The 22847-nt window shown below is 32.3% G+C and overlaps 3 protein-coding genes across 3 annotated transcripts; all 3 read left to right on the top strand.

Annotated features, from left to right (window-relative positions):
• Positions 1–790: 790 nt before the first annotated feature.
• On the top strand, positions 791–4823 carry TRIADDRAFT_63946 (uncharacterized protein; the record flags this gene model as incomplete). Its single annotated transcript, XM_002112387.1, has 13 exons — positions 791–955; positions 1602–1724; positions 2117–2198; positions 2378–2425; positions 2593–2673; positions 2775–2848; positions 3006–3080; positions 3233–3321; positions 3398–3491; positions 3596–3688; positions 3820–3885; positions 4011–4172; positions 4522–4823. The coding sequence occupies 12 exons, from the start codon at positions 791–793 to the stop codon at positions 4155–4157; spliced, it is 1137 nt and encodes a 378-aa protein (XP_002112423.1). The 3' UTR covers positions 4158–4172; positions 4522–4823.
• A 6088-nt stretch (positions 4824–10911) lies between these two features.
• On the top strand, positions 10912–15319 carry TRIADDRAFT_56431 (uncharacterized protein; the record flags this gene model as incomplete). Its single annotated transcript, XM_002112388.1, has 10 exons — positions 10912–10931; positions 11350–11412; positions 11782–11951; positions 12857–13011; positions 13447–13563; positions 13992–14164; positions 14288–14394; positions 14541–14670; positions 14902–14996; positions 15213–15319. 10 exons carry the CDS (start codon positions 10912–10914, stop codon positions 15317–15319), a joined length of 1137 nt encoding a protein of 378 aa, XP_002112424.1.
• A 2033-nt stretch (positions 15320–17352) lies between these two features.
• TRIADDRAFT_56432 (uncharacterized protein) lies at positions 17353–20886 on the top strand (the record flags this gene model as incomplete). The annotated part of the gene is made up of 16 exons (XM_002112389.1): positions 17353–17433; positions 17528–17581; positions 17879–17933; positions 18166–18254; positions 18350–18499; positions 18999–19069; positions 19167–19228; positions 19389–19450; positions 19518–19598; positions 19727–19854; positions 19949–19971; positions 20047–20151; positions 20254–20316; positions 20391–20439; positions 20521–20605; positions 20806–20886. 16 exons carry the CDS (start codon positions 17353–17355, stop codon positions 20884–20886), a joined length of 1239 nt encoding a protein of 412 aa, XP_002112425.1.
• Positions 20887–22847: the final 1961 nt, after the last annotated feature.

A 22847-nucleotide genomic window follows, 5' to 3' on the forward strand; every position in this document is an offset into this window, starting at 1 on the left:
ATTTGCACCGTTATGAAGGGTTGACTGTACTGTAAATGTGCACCATGATGTGCACTCAGAATCATAAATACGGCAGATTGCAGACTGAACACTGAACAGTGGAACTTATTCAATGAACAGTCGTAAATCGACATAACAGCACGGACAGCATACTGTACTGTATTCGCTATGCGTTACTGTATCATAATCAATCTCATGCGATACTGTATAGTACAGAGTCAGGGATTACTAAAAAGAAAGACTACTGTACGGTACCACTACAGTATACTGTATACTACCTTTGAAACCGTATACCATATTGCACAAAACCAACTTAGCAGGCTAACAGCAGCTAATTTGTACCGCTACAAATACACGACACAGTTGAAATGACCAGTAAAATAATCAGCCTCCATATTGTTAGTATAGCGAACAACCGTTTTCTGCCTGTCCCGTGTCTTTCTTTTAGTAGGTGGCATATACTGTACTCTTTCTTTTTAGTAGTAGGAGTTTACTCCTTCACCAAATCCGGCTTTTTTTTCGGCTTGCAGCGGAGACAAGATTGTGTTTCTTCATATTTTTTTAGGTTATACCTGAAGGTGCGTAGGATACTTGTCTTGGAAAGGCTATCTTAGCAAAGATAGGCGACTCATACTCGTGCATGAGTCCGGACAGTACAGTACAGTACAGTGTACAGTACTGTAAACAATACAGTACATTGTACTGTATAGCACAGTACAATGCAGCTACTGCAGTGATCACAACGGGTGCAGTGACATAGCACTACCGTAAACGTGATTACAACGTTAAGATGGAATCACGAAAGGATGATCTTGTTGCTGATTTACGTGCTCAAGCACAACAGTATGAAAACTTATCCGAAACTGTTAGTACTACAACTAATAGCAAACAACGCGTAGATAATGATGGCGTTGTTTACGAATTTGATGAAGAAAAACGAGCTTGGTTTCCGAAGGTACTATACGTACTGTATGTACGAATATACTATAAATTCTTGTATGGTCAATCGTACTGTACTAAAGTATAAAGCTATGCAAAGTATCTACCGAATGCAGTTTAATAAACATATAGTATACTGTACGATATATTGTATTGGACGAGGAATAAAATAGTTGATTAATTTGGGGGACATACCAGAACTAGTGACGTTTTTATCCATTATCAATTTTACTCACTGTTTACTGTATGCACTGCAATGCACCGCTTAAAATATTACTACATCAAACTATCAAACCTTATGCTGTACTGTACTGACATAATATTGAGAGTAGAGCTCATAATATAATTGGATATACAGTAGTTAACTTAGGAAATTTAAAATTTAAAAGTATCCAGCTTTGCCTAAGAGGATGAAGTGCGAGGATTTTAACTTAAAGTAGTTACCAGTAGAAATAACATCGAGATATTCTGGTATAGATACGATAGCAATATTACTGAGGCTTATATATGCATAATAAACAGTAATACGGTATAGCTTATTTGATGAATTCTTACTTATTATAATTATAGTATTGTAGAATAATCCGTGTGGGCGATATACTACCTCGGTACTATTGCATTTTTAGCAACTAATTTACGAAACAAATTAATGATTGTATTAGATCGATGACGACTTCATCGCTGCTTATCAGTACCATTATGGAACGAATACGAATCAACAGGAACCTACTACAGGAGTCATTACAGCTGCAAATATGGCTCCTCCTACCGCTGAAGCTGCTAAGGTAATATAGCAACCTTTCACATTCCAGCTTCAGCCAGGGACTACTAAAAGAAAGAGATGGGACAGGCAGGAAACGGTTGTTCGCTATACTAATAATATGAAGGCTGATTATTTTACTGGTCATTTCAACTGTGTCGTATGTCTGTAAACGGTACACTGTACTGTCTGCGATTGACGTCCAAATTAGCTGCTATTAGCCTACTAAGTTGGTTTTGTGCATTATGTTATACGGGTTTCATCGGTAGCATATAGTAGAATGATCGAAAAAATGATAAGCCTTCACATTATTTTTACAGTGTGATCGTTTCCTTTCCCATCTCTTTCTTTTTAGTAGTCCCTGCTTGTACATATTGTAAGCTGAACAAAATTCATTTTGTGTTAAAATCTTGTTAGCCTATCGTAAATGCTTCAAATGCGATTCCCAAGCAAAAGCAGAAAGGGGAAGAATCAAAAGATAGAAAATCTCAACCTGAAGGTGATATCATGCAATAAAGCTTAATCAGTCACAACTAGCTAAGTCCTTACCTACAGTTATAACATGGAATAGAATAGTACAATTTAATGTTTACTATCAACCTATATTTCTTCGTGCTAAGAAGTCGCGAAATCATATGCATATTGATTGACTTAAGAATGGTAATCTTTCAATTATAGGCTGGTTTGATGTCGATGAAACTAAAAATACGAACGTTTATGTCTCAGGTTCTATATTGATATACGAGATCATAAATTATTAAATAGCTTTTAAAGAATAAGATTAAATTAATAGCATCTTAGGGTATTATGGAGAAAAGCCAGTTTTGGTATCACCAGTCTAAGCGTGTAGTTATAGTAAGAAAATTTTCGCCTTGTAATTAATTTGATGTTAGGCTTACCTATGGACACTACAGAAGAAGAATTCGTAGAATTAATGAGTAAATGTGGTATAATTATGCAGGACGATGACACTAGTATGTAAATATATATTCGTAAAGAAAAGTTATTATCATCTATAATGAAAGTGTTAGATTGACGGTGGATGTCGGTTTATCGTTATTCATAATAAAAATAGAAGAATTCAAGGTGAAACTTTATAGGGATACAGATGGGCAATTGAAGGGTGACGGACGATGCTGCTACTTGAAGGTATACTCGATAACGAACATTGAATTGCTGATTTACGCTTACTGTAGTTAAAAACTATTCTAAAAATCCGTTCGTGTCATGGTAATTTGCGCAAACAGCTCCTAATCAGTCGTTCGAATAACATTTGCTCAAGCAGCGATTCCTATTTCGATCCTAGGTCGAGTCAGTAGACCTCGCTTTACAAATTCTTGATGGTTCCTTATTTAAAGACAGCACAATTAATGTTGAGAGGGTAAAGTACCTACTAATGCATGTCAGAATGTGAAGATATATAGCTAAATAGACGTTAGAGACCTCCATTTGGGAGATGCAACCAATTCGAATTAAAGTATTTAATTTCTCCTGTTGTCTATCAAAAGTTAAACGTGATATTGAATCTTTTAGGCGATGTTTACGTTAAAAGGACGGTATGACCCATCGCTGCGAAAAAAGAAGAAAAACACGAAAAAGAGAAAGAGAAAAACACAGGAAAAGTAATTCACTGCCATACATATTAGAGTATACCATTTGAAAAAGTTTCATAATATGTTACCTATTATCTTTATCAAGGTTACTTTCATGGAATGAAAGTAAATCAGAAAAGCGTTCCAAACTTGATAAGGTTTTGATTGTTAAAAATATTTTTCATCCGGATGAATTTGAGGTAAATTTGCTAGCTTTCTTGCAGTCTATGATCGTTTATGGGTTGTAGTTTATAAGATAGTGGTATTAATCTTCAGCACCACCATCTGCGAATGTTTTTAATAGAAGGATCCTACATATATAACAGAATTAAAAAGCTCTGTAAAGGAAGAGTGTGAAGCCAAGTTTGGACCTATCAAGAAGATAATAATATTTGATGTAAGCTGTAAAATGCGTGCTATGATATCGTGCGATACAGCACTGTAAGATTTTACAAATATTGTATGCACTTGTTTGTATGTCAATATACTTTCTGGATTATAATGCTGCATTGGATATTGTTTTTATAGAGACATCCAGAGGGAGTAATTTCGATAACTTTTGCAAATCCAGAAGATCGTGATAAGTGTCTCGAGGTTATCATTGTTTGTTATATTTGGTATTTTTAGTTAACGGAGATCTGTTGTATCATTATGCTATATCGGTTTTTTGCTCGCCGTAATTATTGCACAAGTATGATATTGAACTTATTTGGTCCCAGGTAATGCATGGGCGATACTTTGCGAAGAGGAAACTGCATGCTGAAAAGTGGGATGGCTTTACTAATTATCAAATTGAAGAGACGGACATGGAAAGGGAAGAACGTATAAAGAAGTGGGAGGCGTACATCGAGGAAGATAACGCTTAAATATATTTAGTGAAGGTACTTTTTTAATCTTCTATATTAAGTCATGGAATAATTGTTATCCTCAATAATAATTTAAACGCATGTTCTGCTGCTTGTACTATTAATTTTCGATCGCGTAAGACACGAACAATCGTCTAACGATTATATTAGTAAATTCATGCCAGTCTGTCTTCATGAAATCGATTTCAACCTTAAGCCATACATAGCAGATGGGTTAATTAGGGATTTTTGGACTATTACTCTAATATCAATATTGAGATATATATTTTTACGGATTAAATCCCCTATTTGAATGCTTATAGAAATTTAGTTAACTGTAAGCTGTATTAATATAAGCTATTTGTATTACTGCCGTCAATTCTAGGTATGAATCGGATGTGCGAATACGTTGGTTGGTACATGCTGTGAAAATGGGATTGCCACTTGATAGTATCGATTTTTCAATTTTATAATTTAATTTGTAGTGCAAATTTACTGTGTGATGTGATAACATCAACACGTAGGTTGTACATTCAATACCAAGGATGCGAAACGATTTGTTCTTATCGATTGTAATAGCAAGGTCTGTTGGTATTTTATGAGACGCTTGCAAAGAGCTTGCATGTTCTATCAAATGAAGTTATAAGCCTCTATTATGCAATAAAAATTCATACACCTCCGGTATAAGTTTTCATTGCGTGTACACAATCTATTTCTGTAGTTTGTCTTATACGAATTTCAGTAATTATTACTGACTGTATGATAATTATATTAATTATAATTATTGAATAAAATTTACTATGATCTTATTAAAATAATTTTTAAGTAAGGCTGATCAAAACGCCGTATCGATATTCGTTTACTGGTTCATATTTACTCTTTACTAAGTAAAAAATGAGAATACGAGTTATTTGTCCAACAGAAAGCTTTTAAATTTAATGTACACAACATTTTCCCAATTTATGGTATCAAATATAAATTCAGATGTTACACTGAAATTTATTTTTCTCAGGTTTTAATGCAAATTAACTCCGTTATTTATGTTATAATGATCCAGTAGATATCGAAATTTTAGTTCGGTGCTTATATATTCTATAATTTGCTGATGAGTTATGTCCTTATGAATTACTCTTGGTTTTATAATGTCTGATTTTATCAAATTTATGATACTAGTCTCACTTAGATGGGTTGCAACTAAAGCATCATCGCAGGATTACTTACGCCATATCATGTAACACATGTATGCGTATACAAATACTTAAGATAGAGAAGACCTTAAAGATATTTGTTTTATGGATACTTTTTTTATGTTCATTATCTAAAATCTGAAATATTAAACGATCACCTCAAATCCCTAATGAAATTAGGCCGTACAGAATTAGCTATTAATGATCTAATATATACAATTTTTTCAAGGTATCATGTTTGACAATATACTCATAATACTCGTATTAGTTGACAAATCAGTTATAATTATTAGTATGTGTAGTGATACTCTTCAATTTAGAATCTATGCTTAGAAATGTTTTTTATTCAGTTTTCTTCCGTACACATGTTTTTGCCTCTTATAGGAAATTTATCGTTTATCAAAGCCCATTCATTTAAAAGTAACTTCTCCGAGTTTTTGCAAACATCATACTATTCAAATGCTGATATCACTATCTGGATAAAATTTAATAGAATTAAAAGTTTTAACATAATCAAAAAGATTTTTAAAGTTGGTGCACAATTTAATTAACAATATTCTAGTAACCTATCATAACATGTAGCTATTTTCTTACTGATGTTTTAAAAAATATTATAGCAGCACTATCCTAGATTTCACTCGAATACAAAAAGCATGGAAATAGATTTACTGGTATTAAAAAACATCTAAAAAGGGGGTAAAGTATCTAACGTCATATCAATATATTCTGAATCTACCTATTGTATATTGCATAGGTATCCAGCATGCCACGATTTGCTAGTATACAATATATTGCATTATATTACGAAAAGGACGCAGTAGGGATAGGCTACTGACTAATAAATAGAGGTACAAGATACTAAAAAGCTTTAATGCATTTCTCTATATATATAATCCAGATTTTGGATGCTAAATATCTCATCGAAAGTATAACAGTTGGCATTATTACCTACGATAACATATTAGAGGCTAAAAGAAAACATCAGCTTCGTATTAAATTTTTAAGTAGCCAGTGTATGTACGTGATCGATTGTGCCTGAACTGCATCATAGATATTACAAATCCGCTACAATCTATTTAATGTACCAACTTATAGACTCAAAAATACGGATATTTGTATCTCAGCTATGATTAAATTAAATTTAAGCATTGTTTGTAAAATAGATGAATAATGGCATATTAGTAATTTTAATGGTTACTGATAAAAGGTGAAAATATTAGAGTTTTTACGTCCTTGAAACAGAAGATCTCGTAGGACTAAAACCGAATATATTGATACAAGCTAATTGTATAAATAACTTTGATAAAATCAGAATTTGCAGTAATGCTGCAATAGCTATTATGAATCATTTAAGATACTTTATATTAGATGTTAAGGTAGCATGGTAAGAAGTACATTTCCAGATAGAGTAGCAGTAAAAAAAATCTAAATTTCAATTGAAGCTGTTATTAGCCAACTATAAATCTTGATATGGTACAAAATTCTGATAGTAAAGGCTTTCAAGGGCTTAGAGATATAAATAAGTTTTACTTACATATAAGTAATGTTAATATGAATTTCACTTCATACTGTAATTGGTCTCTAATAAACTTTTTGTAAATCTGAAATTTTTAAAGATATTATAAATCGCCGCTTCTAAGCTTTATTGTCGGATTCTTTAAATACGAATAAAAGTCCTCATAAACTACATCTGATAATAGCTAGAGAGAAAAATGGTTTCGCTACGAAATATTGGAAATATTTTAAAATTGTATAAATAAATGGTATAAAACGTAAAAAATATAGCAGATAATTTTGTTGATGCGCCGTACAAAGTAACCGTTATAAGTTTACATTTCCATATATGATTTTGAAACCTCAGTTTATGGACCTATTTATGAATGTATACTTTTTATAACAGTGTATGAGGTATCATGTTTATAATCCTGACTATCGCAGATAATTTTTGTTTCTGAGGTATTATTGCTATAGTACGTGCAGGGATTACTCGAAAGAAGAGAAAGGGACGGGACACAGCCGAAAGCTGCAAGAATAAGTTGGCTGATCATTTCAAAATACGTTACGGTTGTAACCGTACACCGTACTGTGCAAAACCAACCTGGCATCTAATTTGAAGCACGATTGTGTACAGTATAGGGTACGATTACCGATGGTCAATGCAGTTGCAATGACCAGCAGAAAAGTCGGCCAACTCATCGCTAGTACAGTATAGTCAACGATCGTGTCCTGTCCCTTTCTTTTATTTCGAGTAGTCCCGGGTATGTGATGTTTACCTAATTGATACTTAATATCTTATATTTAAAGATATTCAGAGTTAATGAGTAACAGCATGACGGAATTAAAGAAGTTTCATAGTCTTGTAATAAAGTCGACGACCTATATTAGTGTATTTGAACATTGAAGGAATTAATGATGCGTTACCATACCCTACTACTTGAACAGGTATAACTTTCCCATCTATCTATCACTTATCATGATACTATATATAATATGCTAGGACTATGCCTTAATATCAAAATTAATGATAATAAGAAAAATTTGAGCTAGTATCCAATCGCTATCAATTTTGAGATAATAACCAGCTCAACCGATTTATTCTATTCTCTAGAAGTTATCATATTTTAACTATACTTTTGGTGATTGTTAGTCAAGATAATACACTTATAATTTATGTATATGTCGAATTATGCCTACAGTATTTGCCAGCCTATGAAGAGGCGATCTAGGTATAAAATAGAACCTATTTTGTAAGATGATAACAATCATCTGATTTAAGTTCTCTTTATGATAAATTGGTCAGAGAATTAGATAAAATAGAAAGCTAAATGTGCAGGCAAACTGAACGATTCTATTAGTTAGATGAAGCGCCATATATATGTTAGTTAATTCATTCTGGAGATAACAATCCTTGGTATTCAGTTTTCGTATTATACTGTAGTTTAATACTGTATTATTGCTATCATTTGCTGCATCGCGCATGGTTGTATGGTAGTGTTACTGAAAGGACATCGTAGTTACGATTCTTGGTAAATTCTGTAAACTTTCTTGATTTGCTTGCGAGTAAATCAACGGATCATTTATTTTGATACGGATATAACTATTATTTATTTTCGTGCATGTTTATCGATTATAATTATCATTATTTTTATATAAGATTTCTTAGTGTTAGAATTCTTTGCGTGAAGAAGTTTGAATTTTTGCTGCGCAATTTTACAGTGTTTCCATGACATTTGTAATCACATGACAAATCGGCCGTTTCTATTGGCTATTCATTTCATATGCCTTGTTGGTCATTGTGAATGATTATTATTGAACAATATTCAAATTAAATCGTGCTTCCTTTTATTGGTAAAAGCATTGCAGCGCTACGTAAGAAACCATTATGCGGATATCCTATCAAATCAGTTGACTCCAATTTAATCTACGCAATAGACACTCACAGCTACACAACTAAATATCTTCATACGAATAATCATACATACAGTATATAAAAATAGATACCAGCAACAATATAAATATCCAGAATATTTTCATTAGCGTTAATATTGTGTAAGCATCAGAGACATCACCATCGCTGGGTGCACCATTTCGGTTTCGTTGTTGATGTCCCAGTAAATTTGAAATACGTTTAGCTATCCAAAAGTAAGTCTATGATAACATGTTGAGAATACATGATATCTAATTAATTATATATATAACTGAATAATTTTCCAACATGCATGTCTACATATTAAAATGTTGATTAATACGTACTGGAAATTTGGATATTTTATGAATTAACTATGTGTGAGGTTACACTTTACTTTACCATTGCCGAGATAGGTTTACTGGCTGTACCGTAATAATAATATGATTTAACAGCAGTGAAATATGTTATTACTTAATTACAGTAATGCCTTAATCGGAAATCGCTAGCCCAGGAAGTCGTACAGTAGTTACAGTATTATTCGAATATTTTACGAATAATTTACATACAGTACAGTACTGTAGATGTTTCATTACTATACTGTACTGTACAGTACAGTACAGTACTTTTACAGTTACTAACTGAATACTGAACAGTACTGCACGCTGTACAGTACATACCAGTCTCCTGCATTTGACTAAGATATTTTACCCATTTAAAATTTCTACCAAACTTTTACACTCTACAGTACTGTACTCTGTACAGTATCTACGAATTTAGAAACTCAGTAATACAGTACAGTACTGTACAGTACTGGGCACTGAGTGTACAGTACAGTACAGTACAGTACTGTACAGCACCGTAAAGAGAAATCGAAAGTCAATAGTTAGACGTAGCAACTAGTACAGTACAGTACTGTACTGCAGTATTATATTAGTATACTGTAGCACATGTTCAATCGGTCTTCCAGTGATTTGATTGTATCACATTTTCGTAAATAAAGGAAATAAATTGATAGTAAATAATGATTGCACATATGTAACTACTGTATACAGTACGTCTATGCGACTATAAAATCATGCTGGTGTTCTGATCTAGTGGTAAATAGTGCCTAATACCAATATTATAATCATAACGAACAGTTTTAAAACACCAAAATTTATATTAATTATTAAAGCTCCGGAAATAGATAGCGAAAATTGTTTTCCAGTACACAGTTCAATACTACATTTTGCTGTGTCGGTGCAATAAAATTGATTGATCTTGATCTTAAAATAACTGTCGTAAATCAAGGAAACGAGCGCAATCGTTTTCATCTTATCTCAAGAAGTCATTTGATTTAATGATTAATTTAGGTGATTCCTGAAGTATTCGAATTTAAAATTGGATTTGTTTGTGGCAGCTTTAAATTGAGTTAACGTTCTAAAATTTCCTCTTCCTACCGAAAATAGAATAGTGGTTAGTTATAAAAGTATATAGCTTGACATTGTGAAGATAGCACGGTACTATCATACGACAAATACGTAAAATACCCTACATACTAACAGGCATAGCGTAATAGTTTGAATCAGCGACAAAATTCAAGGATAGAGATACTAAAGAACAATGTTCTAGGTGCTAATTACTACCTTCATTCTTAATTTTAAGTCATTTTTAGCAGGTATAAGCCGCGTTATCTCCGAATAAACAAATGCAGTTCAACAGTTTCAGGTTCTACTTTAAATGCTTTATTCAGTTGTACTCGTATTTTCGATTAGGAATTCATAGGTGATTTTCAGATAACATTTTCATCTAATTAATAAGCGTATTAAAGGTACGATACTAAGGTGAATCAACGAACAGGATTCTCTGCAGATAAATTTTACGCACAAAATCAGGGTTACGATTACTTTACCGTATCTTAAACGTGCAAGTATTAGCTTACGTAAATAATTTTTGAGGATTGAGCGCATCAACTGAGAAGCTACTAAACGCTAATACGTAGTACATTACGAATCGCAATCTAAACAATTCGGCTGACGTTCAGTATTGGGATCTAGAATTTGCGCTCATATGTGAGACAAAACCTGGACAAAATTCTTAAGCTCGTCAGGTATTGGCACGAAGTTGACTTAATATTAGAGGCAAGTAAATAAGAAAGTATTACTAGCTATTATTTTCAAATATAGTAAATAGTAATAATATGATTGCACTATCTAGCAAGTAACAAAGTTATTGTTTGGGTAGTTAATATTGTATGTTATATTTTCTATTATAAAGTGTAGTATACACTGTTAAATCTTTAATCAATATAATGACGCAACCTAACATATAGATCCCTGTAAAGAAGATATACCTTTTTATTTTATGAGCTCGACCTTATACTGTATACCAGCTCACTGACTGTTCGTACCGTACAGTTAGTAACACATAATACCAGATATTTACGCTTATCTACTCGCGCGGTACTGTACCACATCACCTGGTAACTCTACTGTACTGTACTATAGTGCAATGAATATTTCATCCGCTACACGTAGCATGCATACACTGATTAAATAATTATAATTGATCAATTTTATATCAAACTACATATGAATAATGAATATTTTGTTTTTATTAACTTAATATTAAATTATAGAATCATTACTCTTCATGTATCTGCAATGTTTGGCCGTCGAAAGCGAAGACACGTAAAACATAGGTGGGTGATAAGATAGCTAGCTCAAATGCGTAATTTTTACAAATCAATGTAGTGCCGTACTCTATAGCACTAGTATGAACTACAGTATACATATAATTTGCAGTCCATGACAGTAGATTGTTCTAGATTAGAAAATAACTATTGGTCCATTGCTGTTAATTTCTTCAATTACTTCCTTAAGTATTTGTCTAGGGTTATTATATTGGTTATGACCTTTGAAGTACAGTAAATGCTATCACAATAGGTCGTAGTAGATATGCAACGACAAATGTTGCAACATTACCAAATACAGTATCTTTACGTAACGTTACCATTGCTAATCTATATGATCGGAGTTGCCTTAAATAAATTATTTTTATCAATATGTAGCATATTAGCTTCAACAAATCCGTCAAAACGCCATCGGGATAAACTTAACTGCGAATTAGATAATCTAACCAAGTTATTACCTTGTAATAATGGCAAAATTGCAAAACTGGACAAATTGTCAATTCTTCGGCTATCAGTTAGTTATCTCAGAGCGAAGACTTTGCTAAAACGTAAGTCATAAAAAGTAACAGATGAATACATTATTTATGTGCACTGTTAAGATATAAATTTTGATACCATATTGTGCAACCTCATAATATTATACGATACCAATTATGAAATTACTATTCCTTTAATAAGAATTCTTATCGTGATGCTTTGTTGACGCAAATTTTAAATATTTAACCTTAGTATTTTCGCTTAAGCTTGCATTTTTAGATTTTACAATTATGCATATTCATATTTTAGTGTGCTAAATCGTTTTAGCACGATAGTACATATACGAGCATAGCACTACAAGATGCATATAATTTCATATAATAAAAAAATTCTCGTACGTATTTCAGTATGTAGCTCATATTCAACAAATGCACTATACCATATCTATAGTAGTCAATATATGAAATGCGACACAGTTAATAAATAAAAAATACATTAGTACTTATGCTGACGGTAAATACAAATAATCATTTTCAAATAGTTAAAATCAAAAATTTTGTAATGCTTCCGAATAAAACCATACTGTGTTTAATTACTGTTGTTATCATAAGATGATCGAGTTTCTCCAGCTAAGAGCCCAAAAATTAGTTGTTGTCCTAGACTGTAAACGCTGGCAGCTCATAAACGCTACTATGTAGATCGAATTCCATTAAATTAAAATAAAAACAAATACTGACACTCAAGGGTGTACCGTAAGTTTAAAAGCGTACTTAATATATATCTACGTAATTGCTGTATATTCCTGATTTCACCGGACATAGCGATCGCAGTTTCTTGAAAAATTTTAAAAGTATATAAATATATGGGTATATACCTTATATAAAATAGCTTTATAATTTATGGAATGTTCGTAATATTTCATAAAGGATTTAGACTGTATGCAAAGTTTTAAATCCAAATATTAATTACTTACAAGGTGTGAATCAAATTGCAGATATTAGCGCGGATTCAGGAGGTGAAGGCAGTACGAGCAGTAGTTCAGAAAGTAGCTCATGCAGCTCATATCAAAATAGTACGAATAGCTCGAGTAAATCCTCTAGTGGTTTACCGGAAGGAGAATTATTGATGGAGGTTATAAATTTTAATATGCTTATTATAAAATAAAAGCCAGTATGACGTGATCAGTTTCGTGTTTTAATTAACTTTGATAAAGACATATAATAATTTTATATACTATATATATGAGCTATCGAATATTGTTACGGTCAACAATATATTGTGTAGTACACGCAGAATAGCTTGCTACTCGTTATAATATATGATTTGCTAAATAACACTAATTTCAGATCTTAATTAATCTTATTAGGCACTCAACGGGTTTATAATTCTAGTAACAGTAGACGGTGAAATATTTTTTGTTTCATCATCTGTTTCAAAATTTTTAGGTTTAAATCAGGCAAGTATAAATATTTAAATTATTGTATGATTAAATTTGCTGTTTGTAAGCGCTTTTAAACTTATCGTAAGTAATCAGGATTTGCTTTTACTTAACATTTAAAATCTAAGGTTGATATTATGCATCACAGTATCTATGACTATTTGCACCATAAAGACAGTCCAATGTTTCAAAATCAACTTTTAGCAGCATGTCAACATGCTCAAATTCACCATAATAATCATCGCGTAAGTTAGCAGTTGAAATTACAACATGTAGCAACTGAGGTGTATGATTAATTGCCCTCGATTAATTTTATATTTATTTGTTACGGATTGGAATTTCATTTATTAGACAAATCGAATTACGAACTCACGCAATTTATCGAGGCGCATACTCATTTACAGTACGTTCGGCATTAATATCTAGTGATCCTATAATGTATAGCAATTACAACAGTAAAAATTATGTCATTAATTGAACTATGTGTCATAATCAATCTAGGAAATACTACCATATTTTCTTGCGTTTGTCAAATGAAATGTGTCTTACCTTCACGAAATGATTATAAGGTGTATCTGCGTTACAGAATCTCATAATTTGTATCTGGTAGTACTTACTTCGCTATTTCTTGGTAATTATTGGAATAAATTGAGTTTGCATTTTATGTTTTTAGGCAATTCATATTCATGGAAAAATAAAAAAGCTATATACCGAAAATAAATGGACGCTATTTGCTACATGCACTGCCATAATGCCTGATTCCTTATCGATTGGGCTTTATCCGAAAAACGTTATCTTTCAATCCAAACATACAATTGACTTTACTTTTCTTGAAGTAGATGATATGTAAGTGACATAATTTAAATATGTAATTAATATTATAGTTTGTTTTAAAATTTTTACATTAATTTCGTCCGTATGCAATCATTAACTGTGAGATTTAGTGTACTCATGTGCTTCTCTACGAAGGTTAATGAAAGTCTTAGGATTCACTAGAAAGGAGCTGATAGGCACTTCTGCCTATAAATTGATTCATCAAGGAGATGTCAATTACATTGCTCAGAAACACGTTAATGGTGAGTTTCTTTTTAATTTTCTCTTTTACATTGATGTCTTGCGTACTTAATTTTGGACAGATTTGTTCAAATTAAATAATATTTGATCTTGGATCACAATCCAAGAATTATACTCACAATTTCCGCAGTCTTTAAAAAATCATTAGGTGAAGCTCGAAGTGGTACATTTCGCTTGTTAACAAAATCACAACATTGGATATGGGTCCATGGTACTGCAAGATGTGTATTCAAGAAATCAACTTTAGATAGTTTGATGGTGACATATCGTGTTGTCAGGTTCGATACAAAATAATATTACAGATTATTATAGTAATTACTTAAAATAACAACACGACTCAAACAAATGGAATTAATTTTATGAAGATATCATTTTTCTATTAGCACCTTTGATTTTATCTTGATTAAATAGTAATTTAAAGTTTAAAACGTGCTTACTTCGTCAAAATCATAGCCAATGTTGTGATAATTGATTAAACTTACATAAACTATTTTCTTATTATATCTCAGTGATCTAGAGGGGGAAGAGAGCCTGAAAAAAAGACCTGAATCGTCAGAATATCAAATAAATGGTTGTGCAATGCTTTGTTGTGAAAAGAGCATGAGTAATAATTCAAGACAGTATGAAAACGGACGTTCAAATATTCTTTCAGGAATAAGAAATTTCGATAATTCAGATTTAACGCAACATATTAGCAACATTGTAGCGAACACATTAATCGACAATCAGAACTGCGATAATACAATATTATTCGAACAACAATATTTCCTTGATGATTGTAATAATGATGTTTTCATGGGTTCGTCTTCCTTCCTTGCAGGCAATTTGTTGAATAAACGTTACAGTATTCCTAGCCGACAATCATCTAGCAATCGCCTAGCGGGAGAGCATGACGGATCTCAACAAGCGAATATCAAGTTTAGCTAGTCATCATCGATCAGGATCAACTCAAGCCATGAAGATAAGCCCGTAACTTACAGGGTAAAGAGTATTTACTCCGAAAGTCATACCATATGGATGATAATATTTCAACAAGATAAGGCAAACGAAAGCAAGCTACGTAAAGAATGGAGTATTTTATTACAATAACTGTCGTAATTTTACTAAATATCAGATATTACTATATAACTTGTAATGGAGTTATACTCCATCTTGTATACGAGAACTTATTTAGAATATTTGTAAACTACTATAAGTTGTGGATAACATAGGTTACTACAGGTTGAAACAGTATATTAATTATGAGATATGCTGATAACATTGTTTCCTTTCTATACTATGTTCTGTTGTAGTCCCTGATTTCATTTGTGTAGCTGCATAATGTAGTAGAATTGTAATTGAACATAGTAAAAAATAGAGAATTAGTATTGGATTGCGGTATAAGTGTAACTTAAATCAATTATTACTTTACATTGTATAGTATACATACACACATATACATATACAGTATACTGTAGTAATATTACCTATAAAAATAGTGAACATGGATGGTAATTTTCAATTCGTTACAGTACAATTGACGCTAACATTCTACAATTTTATAACGTATCGTATTGTGCGTTTTTATTGAGGTTTAGATGATGGCACACGTTTTTGTAAATATAAAATAAAGGACTGATGCTCCGAGGGGGGAAGAGATTAGATAACGTGTGTTAATTCATTTGCTATTAGCGTCGGTGTCGCTCTTCTAAATAATATAATTAGTCCATGAATGGCCCATGGCCAGCTGAACTTTTTCTGAAAGTTTTTCGATCATTGCTGCAACAAAGCCTCGCATGTTTACAAGTGCGATTTACCTTTAGACTATAATTATTTAACATTTATTATTAAATACTGGTTATTAATTATGACCTACTGTGGGTTAGGATAATTTACGTTTGGAGTATATGGTATGTCGTAAACTGTAGTTATGATGATATTCCGTTTGTTGCACACTAAATTGCTAGTGTTTGTGTAATAAAATGAAATGATTACTTTTAGATTAGGACATAGAGGATAAGAGCTTCTATTGATGCGCTAGATAAGGTAGTGGTAGTGTATACTATACACGCATATCTTGAATACGGAAATTAATAACTAGACAAAAGGAAGCGGAGAAATTAGAATAAAGGTAAGACTATCTAGTGGAGACCAAATGTCTTGAGTTCTATATGTCGTAATCAGTGACCAGAACATTATTGTCTCTACAGTGTGTTAAATGTATAATTACACTGACTGTACTGTACAGCAGCCACATTCCTAAGTTCTGTATTGATGGAATGTTACCACATATTGATCAATACTCTTAGCAAGACCGTACAATAGCAATACAGTACTTATATACATCATATATCCAGCTTATGATGAGGAATAGAAGAGTCCAGAGTATGGCTATTTCGAGGGGGCTAAATCCGAATTTATCGCCAGAACTGGCTATATTCGAACGTTTTTTCGGGAATGTATAAATAAAATAAATTTTCTTGAAGATAAATCAAATTTTTATCGACAATAGAGTTTGTATGATAGTACAGCAGTCCTCCTTTACACAGTACTGTACTCAGCTGCCTTTTACCATTCTCAACAACGATGTTTCGTTAATTACACAGTGTACTGTACAGTACTGTACTGGAAGTACAGTATGTACTGTAGGGGTGACTTTGTAAAGGTTATACAGTACTGTACTGTCAGGGAATTCTAAGACTAATACTAAGGTAAGTGTTAGAAGTCTCTGGTACTGTACTGTACTGTACAGTGTACAGTACTGTACTGTAATCTACGGTACAATGTCATCATGCATCATAACTACTGTACCGTACTGTCCGTACTGTACACTGTACACTGTACAGGACAGCACTTGGACTGAAACGTACAGTACAGTACAATACAAATACGACTACTGTACAGTACTGTACACTCAGTGTAATGAATACAACATTTTTAAAAGTTCGTTAGTGAGCTGAACTGGGAGAACGCATCTTATTATGGCGAACGACGAAGATACAGAGTTGCGCGACTTGGTCGCACAAATTTTAGAACGAAAAGGAGTCCTAGGGAAAATAAGGGTAAACTTGAACAATTTAAGGTTATGGAGATATACTTTAAGGATTAATACTAAGAATTCGTGCGTACTCGTATACATTGTATCTGTTATTATAGGCGCAAATGAGAGCAAATGTATTTCTAGCATTGGAGGAACATGACAGCAAGGAAGTCAGTCAAATAAATATTACCGGTTTACAATAATTTAAGGCCTCTACATTGCGATAAAATATTTATTTCAAGAAGGGAATTTTTCCCTCTCTGTTAAATCAAAGACAATGTCTACTGTATTTTGATTGTATGATAGTATAACTGTACGTGCTTCCAAGGGTCGTACGAGTACATGCTACCATACAGTATTATACTGTACGTATATTGTGTTTTAAAGATTAGAACTAAATGTAAACTTCGTATATCGTATAATTTACAGTACATGGTATTTAACCAAGTAACGCTTTATTCATCTAGAATCAGTCTCGAAGTGTTAACCCCAAATTGCGAAGTTTTCTATCAACAGCTGATGGTGTGTAAAATTATAGGCTACAAAGTCACTGCATACTAATTTAATTTAATTTATTTACTAAATCCGACACTATTACTGCTGTATTCATTCTACACTTTTCATACTACTGCACACCTAAATTTTTGAGTCCAGTGTGAGTTCAACCGCTTTTAATCGACTTTATAATGTTCTCATTTCATACCTTATCCAGTCGCTATACTAAGTCACACTAAAATCATTTCATCTCTTATAGGTAGACTTACCTTCCAATTAGTTCGTGAATTATTCGATTTTTTTGAATTGGAGTATACTCAGATAGTTTTGCAACCGGAAGCCAATTTAGTAAGTCACAGCATATCAATAAATTTTCAACAGCATAGGATTTTAAGCTGAATGGGAATCGATTTATTTTTTCTTTCAATCTGCATTGAAATTAGACCGAACAACACTTTAGTAGCCGAGAGATGATCGCTCGAGAATTAAATATTATTGACAGTGAGCCTTCCTCTGAGCCCTTGATAACGAAGGTCATCAGACGAATACCTGAATCACCTATTTCACCTAAACGAACCAGTTCTATTACTGACGTATGTATGATTATATATTAGAAGACTTCATGATTTATATCCGAATGTAGATATATGGGTGTTATTGTAACAATATAATTGATGTGCTGATTGCAGGGTTTTACAAACAGTAAAACAATATTATACAGTAATGCACATCCAGTTAGAATTAGACACGGTAATATTAAGGCTATAGCTATAACCTTATCTGTTTAGGATCTTTCAATGGATCAAATTGCAGATGCTAGGAGAAGATTCGAACACTACGATAAGGCAATAAAAGAATTAATATTTTATGTGTATGATTTTACCATAATTTAAATTATTTATAAATGTCGTATACTTACGCCAGAGAGGCTGCGCCCCAATTGTAGATATGATTTCGTTACATTTATATTATAGATGTGTGATATCATCACGTACTATCAAGAAGCTGTTTGCTCTTTTTCAATACATAATAAAATACTTAGCATTTATTATCTGTTACGCTAACGATAAAGTAATTTTCCAATGATGACAGGACGGAAGTGGATCAATTGATAAAAACGAATTGCGTTCACTATTTGTAGACCTCTTTCCTCATTTTAACAGGTTAGCAGAAAATATTAATTTGTATATTTCATGATTACCCTGCATAATCTACTTCATTTAACTTTTAAAATGTTTTTCATTACAAAATGAATTTCAGTCACATGTTGGAGAGATATGTTTCTGACGAATTCACGGCAACCGATAACGATTTTAGTAGCTGTATGTTGCTTTAAATGTATTATTGCATGCAGCTGTAGTTGGTTAATAATATAATTATAATCTTAATACTAACCATAAAGTAATTTGGACATATTTCTCTTTCTTGAACTTTTCTTGTTGGATTAAAATTTATCCGTTTTTCTGACTTGAATATTTACAGCTATAGAATTTAACGAATTTTTAAGTATGTACAAAAGGCTGTTTATACTATGCAAAGCTAAGGTTGGTTATATGGACTTTGACTTTGCTTTATGATTCATCTGACCCAATTCTTCATAATATTTGAAAGATATCGCAAGACGTTGCAGATATAGTTGGGCCATTATCACCAAACAAGGGTCGCTTTGGGATGTTAGAAATGGGCGTAGAGGTAGGTTTTACTGCAAGTGCTGCGTAATATCTTTACGAATGTTAAGTCATTAGAAGTGAAGCAGCTAAATATGATGTAAATTTTTTTAATGGATATCCAATCTTGCAATAAATTACTTATAAATCAAGAAACAGAAATCCCTTGATAACGCTAAAATGCCTAATGAAACGAGTCGTATGCATGATGAAGTAGTTGCACCTGGGATTAGTAACAAAGGAGAAGCTGAATTTATTTCCAAAGATCCCCCAAGTTCAAGGTAATTCGATTTTGCATGATATTGGCATTGCAAATATACATGATTGATATGAGGTCATTGTAATTAAATTTACACTTTGATTTTTCATACACAGCGAAGAATCTGGCACTAAGAGAAGTAAAGTTTAAGCATATCCAATTGATCCTTCGTAATATGTTCATACGTAATGTGTTCAATACGATGATATTAAAGGTGATACCCATGAATATGAAGAGCCCGCTATTGATGGTAAGAGCAGAAATGCTGGCTCTGCGTTTACGCTGCCTGCGCTACCTACGAAAAATAATCAAGTTGGAGGTTTGTATATCTACTAGTTGTATTAGTGTAGTAGCAATTCTTCGGAGATATATCATTAAATCCGTGATTATATGTACCTATATTCACATATCTATGTAACAGAGGTAAATGCTGATTGGTCTGACTTATCTGATATAGACAGAAAAATCAACCAACTCGGATTTGGTAGGTGACGATTTATATTTATTACTTAGTTTCGAAAACTACCTTCAAGTTAATCTGATTTCATATCCATGTAGATGTCCCGAATGACGGAGATGATTATGAAGATGATTTCGTTCCTTCCAGGTACTGAATTGTGTAGTTATAGTATCGATTGATGCTGACACGCATGTATCGACGGTATTAAAAGGTATCTTCATATTTTAGTTCGAATACAAGTAAGTCCCTTGAAGATAATAGTATCGCTGAAGAAATTGAAGAAGATATCACGGAAGGCAGTCAAGACAGTAAAGTTAGTGGTGATTGTAATCAACCTGATGTACAGATTACTGCATTGTTCGTTATTTTGATTATATATATGCGATGTCAAATTTGTCATAGCATGCCAACGATAGTGAATACCTCACAGCACATGATGCTTCGTTTGCTAGAAAGTTGAAGTAGATTAACGATGGGATGACGTTGTAATCAATTTGACTCTTTACTTTGTAGAATATTTCAACTACGGATCAAACAGTTACTCCTACACCAGATGACCTAGATTATATGGAGAGCGCCATTTTATCTAATTAGAAAGCATTTGAATCAGTTGTGTCTGTTATCAACTGAACTGTAAACTAGTACGAGACGTTATACATATAGCCCAAATGGTTTCGGAATTACATCGTTTTTTGTAAATTTTGGTGTAAACTTATTGTAATAAATTTCGAGTTCACTTGAGAAGCAGTTCTTGTTATTATAATTATTGTTGAACTGCTAAGATTATCCTTAATTTTATATGATTTATAGAATCATATTTATCAAGTAGTTTATATCCTTCGAATTGTCTGCATGGATTATTATTTTCATTTTTTAATAGAAATTGTTTTCAATAGATAAACTGTAATACTGTAATAGAATTGTTTATCTCATTACCTCAGCTGTTAGGTTATTTTTCGATTTTCATCTGATGGACAACATTCTAATTTGTCGATAGCAGTTTTCTCTGATTGTTATTAGGTGCACATGCAAATACTCTTATACTAGTAGTTCGCCTTCTTTGGGTGATATTTATTATTCATACCTAACAAACCGTGTATCAGAAATGCATTTTTTGATGAACAAATATGGTATCCATCATATAAGTTCTTGGGTATATTGAAAACAATTAGCGACTGTTCGGCATTACTAATACCTAATGTTGAAGCTGGAAATTAGTGATTGAGGAAACCATACGTATAATTATTGTAAATGTTTGTATTTGTTATCGATAATAAAGCATTTGCTAGTAGAATCAACAGTTTCTAGAAATAAAGCTTTTACACATTTATGGACCTAACTACCGAAACCCGGCTTCTGATACGTACTTTAAATGATTAGAAACAATTAGTTTTACCAGTTCTACGGGTATTAAGGACTACTTTATTTTAGATTTTAGGTTGTGTAGTCTCTGATAGAGTGTTCAAATCATGGAGTATAATTTCTTTCCATAATTATAATGGCACACGTTAGATTGTACGTTTTATTTCATGCATAAGTAACGAAAAATAGTTACCCCATATCCGGATTTTAATATAATACTAGCATGAATCTGCTACAATGACGAAGATATTACACACCGTTGATGGCATTGTATAATACTAGTTGATAGAACACAGTATACGCATTCTCTGGCTATTGGGGTCAATAATAAGGAAGAAATTATAGATAGATTCTTGCTTAAAGATCATAATTACCTGATTCTTTCAACCGAGTTTAGAATGAAAGGCATCAATTTCTATCCTCAATTTAGTTATTTTTTCATAAGCAAAAAACATTCAGTACTACATGCTATCTTGTGACCGAGAATTGGTTGCATTTTAATAGTGAAATCTGCAATAGAGTTATAATACTGTATACCATTACGAAATGGATTTTATGACCATATTATAACAATCGTACTTCAATAACGTCACTTAATAGTTTATATCGTATCGGCAGCAATATTACTGTAGTAAAACTAATTAGGGTTTTAATTATTGTAATAATAACACCTTAATAGTTGAAGTAATAATAAAATTAATAATAATACATCATGATAACTGTAAGACAGAAAATGAAATATCGGTGATAATATTACCCTAATGCATATTGAATATAACATTGCAAACATGTGTTAACTTTATTCTTAAAGGTCAAAAATACTCCAACATACGAGTAAGTAGACGTCAACAGAAGCAACAGTGCAAAAAAAATTGCGCTCAATCTGACATCATATCTATTAGATTAAACTATTTTAGTAATAGATAATACAAGCCCTCTCTGATTTCATGCGCGTCGGTTTGTACTGTATAAATATTTAATAATATTAAATTATCATGAAATATAGAAATCAAATACGTAAACGAGAATAAGAATAGTGATAGTTAAAGGAGCATCATGAAAATCTCATAACTAACAGGTTATAGGCTAAACGCTGGTATTACCCTGATGAATTGCATGTGGCTGATGTTAGAGTAATACCAGATGACGTAAACCATACCCGAAGTGAATTTTATTGTGAAAAATTTTCAAAA

The sequence above is a fragment of the Trichoplax adhaerens genome, genomic scaffold (genome assembly GCF_000150275.1).
Source record: "Trichoplax adhaerens TRIADscaffold_5 genomic scaffold, whole genome shotgun sequence".
Lineage (NCBI taxonomy): Eukaryota > Metazoa > Placozoa > Uniplacotomia > Trichoplacea > Trichoplacidae > Trichoplax > Trichoplax adhaerens.